Here is a 14158-nt window from a genome sequence, read left to right on the forward strand (position 1 = left end):
TATTAATTATCTTTGAAAAATGAATTTCAGTAATACAAGGAAACGTTATCTTAATGATTCAAGATGTGGAGATGAAAAGGTCTATATAACTACTCATGTTGCACAACATGATCTCCATCTTCCTATGATACTGGCTATAGCTGTAGCATAATTTGACATGGCCAACAAAGAAGTAACCTCTGGAAAAGTTGGCAAGGACAAGTACAGGTCTTTCTTGCATGATGAAGGTGAGAACATCCATTGGAGACATGGTGGCCCTCCAACCTATGATGCTGTCAATAAGCTTTTTGAAGAAGGAAGAACTAAGGTGCAACCACCACACCCTCTTATCCTCTCTCTCTCTCTCTCTCTAAATTGTATGGTTACTTTATCTTAATTGAATATTTGCAGGAATGGCCGAAAGGGTCACTTGAGGAGACAGTGCAAAATGCTATCAAGTCATGGGAGATGGAGCTCTCACACAAGACCCGCTTAAAGGACTTCAAGACAATAAACCCTGAAAAGTTCAAGCTCTTTGTGAATGGTATGTAATTACATGTCAAATTTGTTTCCTTTCCATCTTTTTCCATTGACACGTTAGAGGTTTGATTTATTCTTCGGTTTGGTGCATTCATGCTATTTTTGTTATCATCATCATTATCCTTTTCTTATACTATTTGATCGACTATGTGAATGAATCAAAATTTCCCATGTATTTTTCTATTGTTCCTTGTATTTCTCATATCATACACTTCTTTAGTTCCGTAGTAAAGATAAAATTTGGTCCTATCTACCTAACTGTACCAAAATTGCATGAAGTTTGGATTGTGGAATTGTTAGTTTTGAAGCAAAATCGATCCTTATATATTTTGACATCTTTGACATTTCATTTCATATATCAAGTATTAGTCAAGGTATGAGACATGTTTTTCAAGTGAATAAGATGATAAATAGTAGTGGCATTGCATGATCATATAAATCTTCTGTCTATTTTCCTATTAATTTTAGATTGTCAAAATTGTTATCATCTTTCAATTGCAGGAAGGGAGGGATTATCTGGAGAGGAAACTCTAAGGTTGGGAAGTTATAATGCTTTGTTGAAAAGTTCTCTACCAGAAGACTTGAAGATATACAGAGCAGATGAAGAGACTTTTGAATCATCTCATCAAGCCTTCAAATCAGCATTTCCACGCGGGTTTGCTTGGGAAGTGATCAAAGTTTATAGTGGACCACCTGAAATTGCCTTTAAATTCAGGCACTGGGGCTTCTTTGAAGGCCCTTTCAAGGGACATGCTCCTACTGGGAAGATGGTCCAATTCTATGGCTTAGGAACTGTCAAGGTATTATTACTTTTACTATGTTTCTACTTTGTGTGATGTGAAATCAAATGTTTGAAATAAAATATCCTAAGCTTAATTTATTTGTGATAAAAACAAAATTTTCTAAGTAAAACAAATTATTCCACCGTATATTGACAATTAGTGATGTGATTTTACTGCTACTGATCATAAAATTCATTTTATTTTGGGCTTTATCACAATCATGAGTCATGAGCTTTAATTTCATTATACAGGTGGATGACTCTTTGAAAGTTGAAGAGGTGGAGATTTACTATGATCCAGCAGAGATGTTTGGAGGCCTTCTGTCAGGGAAGCACACTAATTACCCCATAGAAAGTGGCACCAAAACTTCAGCAGCTTTCCAAGAATGTCCTTTCTCCAAATAATTACATAAATTTTAAAGTGAATGATATACTTGATCCAGCCATATTACCTGAATCAATTAAAGTGGTAGCTGATATTTGAAGAGAAATAATAATACTATAGTATTGTGTGATGAATTTGGTCCAGTGAATAAAATTGGAAAAATGACAAAATGAATTCTCTCTTTTTTATTTCTTCCAGCTTTTTATGGAAATTTATTGGAAACACGTGTGCTATGTCTGCTTCCTGCCTTGTATTTCTTTCTGTAAAGCAATTATGCCTGATAAAATGTGTTTCTTTGAAAAAAATTGTGGTGGTTCCAAGTTATCGGTTGATTATGATTGCAATCACTCTACAAATGACATGGGACAAAATATAAGAAATTTTGATATTATAAATTTAAAAATTTTGACATCGATTTCTTGTTGAGTAATCAAAATCATAAATAATTTCTTTTGTTGTATAATTTAAAAGTCTGTTATGGTATTCTAAATAATTTTTTATAGATATTTTACTAAAAAAATTTATACCAATAAAAATAAAACAAGTAACAAATTAAAAAATATTATTACATATAATTTATTTAAAATTATATTATTTACTATATGATCTTATTATATATATATATATATATTAAATTATTTATTTTTTTTGTTATTTTTTATAAATAAAAAAATTATAACATAATATATTAATATAATAATTAAATATTAATAATAATAAAGTTAAAAATATAAAAAATATATCAATATGTTATTATTATTATTATTATTATTTTATTCTTAAATTTTAATTCATTTAGTTTTAATTACATTCTATTTTTATTAAAGACTTAACCGTTCTTTAGTTTGTTTAAATAAAAAAAATGTAATAATTTATTATTAAATAAATTTATTATTTAAACATGTATATATATATTTTTAGTGTCAAATAAAATATAATTTTTATTTATTATAAATAAAAAATTATAAGATAATATATTAATATAATAATTAAATATATAAAAAAATATTAATATAATATTATTATTTTATTTTGAATAATTTTAATTACGTCCTGATTTTTTATAAAGATTTAATATTTTTTAGTTGTTTTAAATATAATAAATATAATAATTTATTATTAAATAAAATTATTATTTAAACATATATCTAAATATTATTAATTAAAAATTTTAATCATATTACTCTAAAAAAAATTTAAAGTTATCACAAAATTTACTTAATTTAAAAGTTATTTTATTTTCTTGGAGGGAGAGCTTTCTGCTTGATCCGAGAGATTTAATCACACCGAGTTATCTCATGGGGCAGCAAAATCTATGACATTGTTAAATGGAAGCATTTGAAGCTTTTGCACAATGCAGTATTTAATTACTAGTTGGAATCCATCTCTTATTTCGGTGGATACATTTTATTTCATAATTTTTATTATTATTTGAGTATCTTTATGACACTAATTAATAAAATAAAATTACTAAATAAAAGTTCAAGTATTTAGTATCTAAGTCTAACTATTATAAAAGAAAATACTTTTCTTAAATAATTAAAAATATTTTACAAAAGATATGAAATGGTTGGAACAGACTAAAGCCAATAAATGAAGAAAAAACTAAAGCCAAATAATTCCATACTAATTCATAATTCATATAAGTGAACGAATATGAGTTAAGTTTTACACACAAAAAAATGGTTAAATATGTTTTAGTTTCTATAAAATTATAAAAATTTATTTTAGTCTCTAAATGATGTAAAACAATTATAATTAATTTTTATTTGTACTGAGTTTCCAGTGATTACTGATATGCTAACAGAATTTCACATCATTATATTGTATAGAAAATAAAAAATATTTTTAATTTAAATAAAACTATCAAAATTTACTTTTAGTTTTTATAACTTATTTTAATCTTTTGTATAGTCTCTATAAATCTAGAAGCAATTGCATATAAGTAAAGCCTTGAGTGAAGAGTACTATTGCAAATCATAAAATAATGTTCCATATTTTACATATATATGTAAAAGATCATAAATAAACAATCCCACTTAACAGAAATTAAGGCAGGTAAAAAGAGTTTTAACCCTGTAGTCTATTTGGAGCGAGAGGCTATAAGCCCTTGACAAAAAGAGGTGCATGAAGAATGTTTAACTCATTAATGATGTATTCTACAGTTGAATGCTACTTTTATTTGGCATGTTATGCCTTTTATCGACTTACAAAATTTATTAAATCAAATAAAGCTTGGCTATAAATGAATATTTTCATAAAGCTAGAAATGATTATATATAGAAGCAATCTTTAGAGGCTATGGATTTGTTTAACCATTAAAAACATAATATCCTATTTCTACAATAATTACTATTAATGAAGAATATTAGTACATACCTGACAGGATGAAGGATTAGGTGCTCTTATAGCAGATTTGCAATTTTAACAAAACCAAAGGACCTATTCTACCTCCAAACGCATTCTATTAACTCTTCCTACTAGTGCCAATTAATACTTCTACTTCTTGAGGGAGTAACACACTTTTTCAACATATTATTTTGAATACACTTTTAATAAATGATAAGTAATAATTAAAAGTATGTCAGAAAGAATGTGTTCAAAAATGTTTATAATATTCTTGTATTCTGCATATATAGTATTAGAAAATGAGTGTAAAGTATATTTTTTGAACCTGCCACTTAAAACATATATTTAATAAATAAGAAAAAAAAAAAGCATTTGAGAAGGCAAACATTGGAGTTCTGCGTTGGGTTATCCCTCGCCGCCATAAATTTTCCCATTCTGTACAAAACTTAATTTTGATATTATAAACTAAATTGATAAAATGTCATCATTCCGTTGTAGTCTAGATGGTTAGGATATTCGGCTCTCACCCGAAAGACCCGGGTTCGAGTCCCGGCAACGGAATTATTTTGTCTTTTTATACGTAAGTCCAACTCTTTGTTTTTTTTTTTTGGGTCTAAAACATTGTGATTGTTTATGTTTGTTTGTTTTCACAATTTTCTTAACATCCTGTTGACCAAAAGAGAAAAATAACAACCTTTTTTTATTTTTCATTTTTTTAAAAAAAAAGAAATAATTTTTTTTCATTTAAAAAAACAGCAATATATGCCAAAACATTTCAAGAAACTAACTTGTTATTTTATTAACTTTTAAGAAAAAAATTAAAACAGATTTTTAATAAAATTATTCTTTTTTGACAAAACTTGCTTAGCAATTGTAAAATTTTTCAGACATGCCTTTGATTAAGAAACACTTTAGTTTTCTTTGCAGAATGAAAAGGATGCAACAACAGGTCATAAATGCCAAAACAATTCTAAGTTAATTAAGAATAATTTTTTCCCTTATAAACTTGTTCCAATTACTTACGTAATTCAGCTGATTCTATCCGAAAGTGTGAACAATTGAACCATGTCCACCACACACACAACACTACACAAAGAGTTCAATGAAACAATAGATTCAATTAATTCCAAGCTTGAACCTCTTTGCAAGTGAAATCATTTAAAAAACAATAGTAATAACAACACTACTACAACATGTAAGACTAAGCCGTGTAGCAATCATCATGCTTCACCAGCAGCTCCTATTGAAACACCAAACATAGTTTTTTAAGGTTACACAAAGAGTCTAACATGCTATGAAAAATCAAATTTCATTTTTCTTCTAGTTCGTATTTCTCAGAATATTACACGTACATCAGAGCCGACAGCAACCAATTCAACTAAGTTTTCCAACCTCAGCTTGAGCAGCAACCAACTCTCTTCAAAGCAGACACATCATTTTTAAGATCTATTTTCTCTCCTTTTGCAGGCACAGATGCAGTTCCATTTTCAGCACCCTCTACGGCTTTCTTGCTCACGATGCGGTAGATTTGAGTCAGAACTTCAGCAAATGCGTTCTCTACATTCGTAGCCTCCAGAGCTGAGGTTTCCATGAAGTAAAGTGACTCTTTCTCGGCATAAGACTTCCCGTCTTCAGTTGACACGGCTACAAGGTGACGAAGGTCTGATTTGTTCCCAACCAGCATCACAACAATGTTGGCGTCTGTGTGGTTTCGCAACTCTTTCAGCCATCTGTCAACATTCTCAAACGTTGCATGGCGAGTGACATCATACACTAGAAGTGCACCAACTGCCCCGCGATAGTATGCACTGGTGATGGCACGATACCTACAAAGAGAAACAATGTGAATCAATAACATGCAATTCGGAGGGAAGTCAATTCTCAATAATGGGGTGTTAAACTAGACAAGATTGAGTTCATTAAAGTGGTCACAAGGCAAAAGGAAAGGAATCAAGAACAGGATATCGTTGTGACATTGGCAACAGAACTTGAATAAGACTGAAATTTCATACCCAACATTTGTAAGTAGGATAATAAAATATTTGACAATTCATTTAAACAAAGATTAGGAGTCGTCAATATGAAGTCAATGGAGCATGTCAAGGAAACTGAAAAGTTCATACCTAAAACTTCCACTACCAATAATTTGTATATCATATTTCAAAAAAGTATCTCACCTCATAATTAGGACTTATAATAGCAGTAGAAACTGAAATAAAAATAAGGCAGGAAATTATTGGGATTTAACAAAGTCATTGGAAAGAATAACATCAACCAAATGACTTTGTCCAAAATACAGGGCTGTTGGCTCTGTCATGCATCCATGGTTGCACACAACTATGCCATTTTCACAATCTTTTAGATGCAACTATCAAGTTTCCAATGGAGAAATTTTTAGTCAATTACAAGCTCTCGAATGATGTCTGCAGCAAAATTTCAACAGTACTTTGTACTTAGCAGAAGGGGTGGTGCTAGAAGGGTTTTGTTTGGAAGGAAGAGGAGAAAAGAAGAACTTTTCCAAGGAAAGATTTGACGAAGAAAAACCTATGGTTTATTGAACTCTTGAAGGTAATAGTTGATGGTAAACAGAACCATGGGCCAAAATATTGTGACTATAATCTAACTATTTTATAACAATGTGGTTGCATTGTTGAAACTGAACAAGTATGTAAAGGAAATAGGAAGTATGAATATGAGTGATTGAAACATCATCGAGGTGTTAGCAATTCAACCTATTAGCTTACAACTATATAATTACGGCCCGCACGTAAAAGAGAAGGTATAATTTTCTTTCTCCCTTTCATTTTTGGATGGAGGGGGGTGGGCCCCATTATACTACATTACTGCTTACCAGACCACATTTTTCCTTGAGTATAAAATGGAAATTGTTTCATTCTACAAGTTGCATCAACTGCACCATAGTTTCCGTATAATACAATGATGTCAACAAGATGATTAATTACTCCAGTAGGTAGCGCAAGAAAAAGTCAAAACTTACCTTTACAAAGGATCTTTTACATGACATACATCAAATGAAAAGTACATAATCAATTTATATTGGCATATGCTTAATCAATATTAGCTTGGCCGTATTTTGCAACCACCAGTCCAAATTGCTTAACATATTATATGCCACATTTCAGCTGAGATCACAGATAATCAAAACCACACAATCCACACATAAGCACAATCAAAATCTCCCAAGCTATAAGGCAGAAACGCAAAAGCTAAAGTTCAACATCAGGCTTACCCATAGATTTGCACAATAATTCCAAGGCCAGCTCGTGAAGAAAACAATATTAAAATTTGAACAAACTAATAGAAAATATAAAACTAAGCACGACGGGAACAACCACCATTCCATCCATAGACAAACAAGTAGAGTCCAAATAGTTTAAATTAAAGACAAGAAGATCAATATTATATTATCAACATACTATACTACTGATTAACATCCATCATTAGATGCAACCGTAAAATCAATTTCACATCAACGACATTGGTCATCTTCAAGACACAAGTCAAGAACACTTAGGCCGAATCATTGACACAGTCCCAATTCCACTTCTGATCTCAAAAAATCAAACCCTCTCTACCTTCGAGTCCACAAACCGAATCAAGCAGAAGTAACAACACTGACTCTGTTGACTAAACCTAATTCCAAAAACACAAAATTCACTAACTTTTTTCACCACTAACAACTTACTCGAATTGGAAACCCTTCATGAGATCACGATCCACCCAATTACAAGATGAAAAAAACAAAAAACACAACACCAACCCAACAAAACCGAAGTGAAGTAAGAGCAGAATCAGATCCACCCAACTGAAAAAAAAAAAACCCTTCAAAATCACATTTTTAATTTAATAAAAAGAAAAGGAAAAATTTTTAACTGAAAACGAAGATACCCATTAGCGAGTTAACACGGATCTTGCATTGTAAGCAGCGGAATGAAGAAAGTGAAGAAAAGGGTAACCTCTCTTGGCCTGCGGTGTCCCAGATCTGAGCCTTGATGACTTTGGAATCAACATTAAGGGTGCGAGTGGCGAACTCAACGCCAATGGTGGACTTAGACTCAAGGTTGAACTCGTTCTTGGTGAAGCGAGAGAGAAGGTTAGACTTGCCAACACCAGAGTCTCCAATCAGAACCACCTTGAAGAGGTAGTCGTAGTCATCATCTGCTCTGTAACCCGCCATTGTTGCTGTTCTGTGTTGTGTGTGTTCTTTCTAGAAAGGAACAGAGAGAATAAGTGAAATGAATGAAAAAGAAAGAAAGTAGAGTGTAGAGTGTGGAAACGCTTATGAAAGTGCCACTAATGAAATCATTTATTTATTTTTATAAAATTTGCTTTGATTTGATTTTGTATTTGCACGGATATGTGTGTGCTTGAGAGAGGCTAATCTAGCGGTTTGGATTCGGAGTGAGGGTTTAAACGGATGATTAATTCCCCTGTTCGTCGCTTAACGTGACTTTTTGGTCTTACTGGTTCTGTACTCGTGTTTGTTTTAGAGAGTGGTTTTTTTTATGGCTTGGGATTCGGAATAAGATTTTTGGAAATGTTATTTTTTTTAGAATGTTTATTTTTGGTATTTTACATAATTTAAAAATAATTTTTAAGAATATTTATTGATAAGATAACAAGAATTTTAAAAAATAAATAATTTTTCATTACCCATCACCATTGCTTACTGTCTAATTTACAACATATCAACCATTGTTACGGAAATGAATTAATCTCACCTTCCTCTACGGACTAGAGTAGTGTGTTAAATAAAATGTTTATACTTAAATATGCATATTTTTTTTTTTTACTTTTAATATTATTAAAAAGTTATAATTCTTTTTATTTTTAAATTAAAGCACTAAAAATTAATGAGAAAAAAATTATACTATTAATATATTAAAAATTGTGAAGAAAAGCTGCATCATATATACAATTATAGAAACAAAACACAAATATTAAGTAAAAAAATTGTAATAAAAGAATTCAATTTATCAAAAACAAATTATTGAATCGAAAAAAATGATAACAACATGACAGTATAATATACGTATTAAAAATTTTAAGTAAAAAAAAAAAAACTTTTGTGACAAGCTAATTAAATATAGTGGATAAATAAATAGTAAAAAATCAAAATATAAAAAAAAAATGCAAGGACTATGTTCACATAAGAAGACTTTTGAAGTCAAGGTTGAGGCAATTTAAAAATTAAACTAAGATTATGGAACACTTTTATACACATAATTATATACTATAAAAAATTTAAAATGTTATTATGGCAACTGCCCCAACACCGAAACCTTAGATCCATGCAATTAATAAAAATTTAATATATGGGGCGGTTTTTTCAATAAATCATGTTAATAAGACAAGTTAAGAAAATCATGAGAAATATATAAATTAAAATAAAAAATCAAAAGAATAAGAAAAAACATGTACAAGAACCATTTTCATATTTAAATTAAATGTGTGTTTATAAAGAAATTTTTGACTAATATTTTTTTAAGACAAATAAATATGAGAATATTTTATAATTTTCTCAAAATTTCCAAAAATAAAAAAAGTAAATATTGAAGCTAACATATTGTTAATTTTTTTAGCCTATCAAATTTGTCTGTTTTAAAAATCAAACAAATTAATCTCTCTTTCAATTTTTATCTAAAATCATCAAATTCAATGTTTTATCCAAAATTTTGGATTTTATGATGAACTCCATAACAAACATTTTTAAAAATTTTAAAAATTAATAAATTTTAATGACTTTTGTACTATGTAAAATACTTAATCGTATATTATTTCTTAAAATAATTTTATTATAATTCATTTGTCTCACAAAGTTAAAATAGTATTTTAATTTAATTCAATTAATGTAAATGTAAATGTGCTATACAATTTCATACTTTATTTGTAATTTTATTATATGCATAAAATAATTATTTCAATAATTTGGACAATTTTTTTCAACTTTCATATATTTTTTATTTGTTATGTCGTATTTTAAATTTGAACTTTGATTTTAGTATTTGATGAAATTAGTGTGTATTTCCATATATATTATTATTGAAGATTCAAAAAATAATGACTTCTTTTAGCATCTTGAATTGTGCCAATGCAGTTTGTGTGATGGATTATTAATATGTGTTTTAGACTTGAATTAATTATTAAACAATAGAAGCATTTCATCATGATCATGATATTTCTAAAAGACTAACTGCATGGTCGTCAAAATCTTCATTAAAATTAATGAGATTGCCTTTTGATCGGAGATTATCCTAAATAATATTTCTATCATTTTCAGAACGTGATTATGCTAAACAAAAGTGAAATATGCACTAATTAGTTTTCAACAATTTGATAACATTTTTAAGATTAAATATGATAAATATATTTTAAAGATTAGCTGTTTAATTGCTAACTAATATTATATACATCTCTTTCTACCACTGTAAAATTCTTATATAATCAATTTTTTTTTATCATTAAACTTTGTAATTTAATTATATATTATTGGGGGTATGATACTAGTTTATATAAAAGTAGTTGGGTTTGCAGAATTTTGTTGTACGGACATTTAAGTAAAAGTATATACTTTTTATTTTATTTTATTTAATATAATAAATAAATAATGGAACTAATTATATATTCATGTTAATGTGTATTATCATATCTAAAAGGTAACACCATCTATGATATTAAATTTTATATTTATCTTACCTTAATTGATTTAACATTTTAAAATATTAAATTAATATAATATTCTAGACATTATTATTTTCAATAATAAAATAATGAACGTATAATTATAAATGTTAAATTTTAATGATAAAATAATTGAATTACAAGTATAAGTTTTATTAATTAGAACTTTTACAGTCGAAATATAATATTAAGTTAAATATGATATGTTCTATTGTAAAAGTGACACTTGTACCTTTAGAACTTTTTTCAAAGCCAACATAGTAATAACGAATCAAAGCACTGAAAATTTTTATTAGAAGAAAACATTTATGTACACTATATTTTATATTATAATTATATAATAAATAAATCTTAAAAATTTACATTTTTCCATTGATTATATTGTATTTATTATTATAAATAAATAAAAATTCAACAACCTCGAATAGCGTGAGTAAAAAATTAATAAGACTAGTATAGTCTTTACTTGAGATTTTAAATAATATAATTACTTATCCATATTCTTTACTTGTAAAGTAATATAAAAGACATTCTGAATTACTAAATTAATAATATTAATAAATAAATATTTTTTAAAAGTTTTATTATAACGTGTTTTTCAATTAGTAACTATTTTATTTATTGTATTATTTATTTTTTTATAAATATATATAGATAGACAACTTAGCAGTTCATTCAATTTTGTAAAAAAGTAAATACATATTTTAAATATATTAATTATTAAAATTTATTTATACTTTTATTTATTATAAATTGTTTAATGAAAGATATTCACTTATTACTCATATAAATAAATATATTTATCTATTTAATGTATGAGCCATCAACTTAATTATTTTTTACTATAAACATTTTAGAATACACTATAAATTTATGATATATATTATTTTTTATGTGTTTTAATAAATTTTTATTTATTTCTTATAAAAAACATGTATTATATATTTTAGAATAAAATAAAATCACCAAAATACAATCATAAAAATTATTTACCTATAATACATATATTATTTATTAAAAGTGTCAACAATTTATTTTTTTAGTATATATTTTTTAAAATTAAAATTAATAAAATATTACGTCTTAATAAAAATTAAACAAATGGACTTTATTATCGTTTAAAAAAAAAGAAATATTAAAAGACCTCGCACTATACACCTTTTGTTAGTAACAAATGTAAAATATATTCATATTAACAATGCATTAATATTAAGTTTGTTTTAATATAAAAGAAAATTACTAACGAGTGATTTTACTTATCTTACTAAAATAGTAAAAGATTTTACCAACGCTCATTAATTCAAGTAAAAAGGAGTTTAATTTACTAACCTACACCTTTTATTATCATTTATAGATAATAAAAATTCGAAATAGAACAATGGTACTTGCCTAGTTGGCTCTCTCTCCACCAACAAATTAGCACTGAACAACCATTCAACAGGGAAGGTGTGCCTCCCAATGAATCCAAAACTTTAAGCCAACTTTCTACTAAAACTTGAACTTTCAATTAGTTTGAGTAATCCTATTTTATGAACTCAATAATAGTCTTTCTTTCTACTATGATATGCCTAATACAGTACCATTGCCATTTCTATAGAACTACTAAAAGAGTTGATATTTAATTCTCTATTGAAAACATAAACTTGAAAATTTACATTAAATTTATTAGAGATGGATTGATCCTAATTCATTGTAAAAAATTGGCTAAAAAGGAAACATCACTTAATTTTTTTTAAAAATATTTTAGTATTACTTTTGATTGATATAGGACATTTTAACACACACCCTTAATATTTAAGTTTAGAGATCTTACATTTATGAGTCACTAAATACTAAGATGAGATACATTTTGATATTTTTTAAAAAAGATAAATTAGAATTAACCTTTAAATACTGGCTTGAAAAAAAGAGAATTTCAATACTATACATTTTGTGTGTATAGTTGCATGCGATGTTGTTGTTCATACGTAGCACTTTATCAAATTCTCGAAAATTGCAATGATTTGTGTCTTGTCCACAACATGAAATACCCTGCATGTAATTCCCAAGATCCTCGCCTTTCTTTTCCATATAAGTATATAACCGATCCATACCTTTTCCGATCAATTCAAATTTCAAAAATAGATATTTAAATCTGTTTAGGGATCACCCCCACGTATTATTAAATTAAAATAATTTTTTAAATTAAAAATATATTATATATATTATTATTAATTTAGTAACTTTTTAAAAACTAAATGTTTTACTTAATAGTAAATATTTTTATTAAATTAAAAAGGAACAACTTTAAAATAGAATTTTTAAATTAAAAAGTCATAAAAAATAAATACAAAATTAAATTAAAATAGATCTCTTAAAATCATAAAATAGAATTCTTTTAGAAATGAAAAATAGAAAAGAAGCTGGCAGTTAAATCTATTTTTCTAGAAAAATTGTTTGCTAGAAAAAACTTTCAAGTACAAGATAGATAGGGTTAGAAAAAAAATTATACACAGAAAATCAATTTTTAAAAAATAAAAACAGATTTTACTTAACAGGTCATGGTCATTAAGACTATTATTATGAAAAATAAAGATATTCTTAGATTTTCATAGATTTCAAGCAACAAAGTCAAAGACAATGTTTCAAATAAGATATAGAGGAAAATTGTGTTTGGAGATATTAAATTCCAGTCAACTAGATAAACCTAAACTGAAAAATTGCACCTATTTATCAGGGGAAAGAAATTTACTCCAAATACTGTTGATTACCTAACAATCCCTAAGGACATGAATTATAGTTTTAGGGACCTCAATGCATCTAGGACACAAAGGAGAGGCAACCATATTACAGAAAAACCTTTCCTTATTAGTTAAAAGCCTACCATAAACAACTTTCCATAAAAAAGTGGAAATCTTTGGAGGGCCTTTCTAGGCCCAAACCAACTTAAAGATCTCATTCTGAAAAAATGAATCTTTAATCATGTTAGAAATTAAATCATAAGCAAATTTGATTGAAAAACAAACATTATTAGCTAAAATCCAGAAGAACTGATCTTGATTATTAGCTATGATAGGAGGACTAATAGTGGACAGAACAGAACAAACAGGCCTAGGAAGCAAGTTCCTCAACTTGTTCCAGTCCCAATTTCCTTGATATGTAAAGAGAGCAACAGGGTGATTAAGATCATCCTTAGAAATTGTACGGTTGGCACAGCTGGACAAAACAGGAATGTCAGGGACCCAATTATCCTTCCAGAATCTAGCAATTAAACCATTCCCTAAATACCAGCCCAAACCTACATAGAAACACTCCCAAACAAAAGTTATATTCTTCCATAAAAAAGAAGTATTATAACCAGAGTTTAACATAGGGTCTTTTCCTAGAGAAAACCTATATTTAGCATACAAGACCTTAGCCCATAACTCATTTGGGGAAGTGAT

The 14158-nt window shown here is 27.5% G+C and overlaps 2 protein-coding genes and 1 non-coding gene across 3 annotated transcripts; 2 read left to right on the top strand and 1 right to left on the bottom strand.

Annotated features, from left to right (window-relative positions):
• The first annotated feature begins 144 nt into the window (after positions 1–144).
• LOC113856277 (pathogen-related protein) lies at positions 145–1727 on the top strand. The gene is made up of 4 exons (XM_027488029.1): positions 145–307; positions 391–523; positions 1021–1319; positions 1553–1727. Exons 1-4 carry the CDS (start codon positions 158–160, stop codon positions 1703–1705), a joined length of 735 nt encoding a protein of 244 aa, XP_027343830.1. The 5' UTR covers positions 145–157; the 3' UTR covers positions 1706–1727.
• Positions 1728–4522: 2795 nt separating this feature from the next.
• On the top strand, positions 4523–4595 carry TRNAE-CUC. The gene has a single exon. It is a non-coding gene; the product is annotated as a tRNA-Glu (tRNA).
• Positions 4596–5100: 505 nt separating this feature from the next.
• LOC113856533 (ras-related protein RABA1b) lies at positions 5101–8377 on the bottom strand. The gene is made up of 2 exons (XM_027488379.1): positions 8012–8377; positions 5101–5860 (listed from the first exon to the last, which is right to left on the bottom strand). Exons 1-2 carry the CDS (start codon positions 8230–8232, stop codon positions 5428–5430), a joined length of 654 nt encoding a protein of 217 aa, XP_027344180.1. The 5' UTR covers positions 8233–8377; the 3' UTR covers positions 5101–5427.
• Between the last annotated feature and the right edge of the window lie 5781 nt (positions 8378–14158).

This window comes from Abrus precatorius, unplaced genomic scaffold, assembly GCF_003935025.1.
Source record: "Abrus precatorius isolate BTA unplaced genomic scaffold, Abrus_2018 Scaffold11, whole genome shotgun sequence".
NCBI lineage: Eukaryota > Viridiplantae > Streptophyta > Magnoliopsida > Fabales > Fabaceae > Abrus > Abrus precatorius.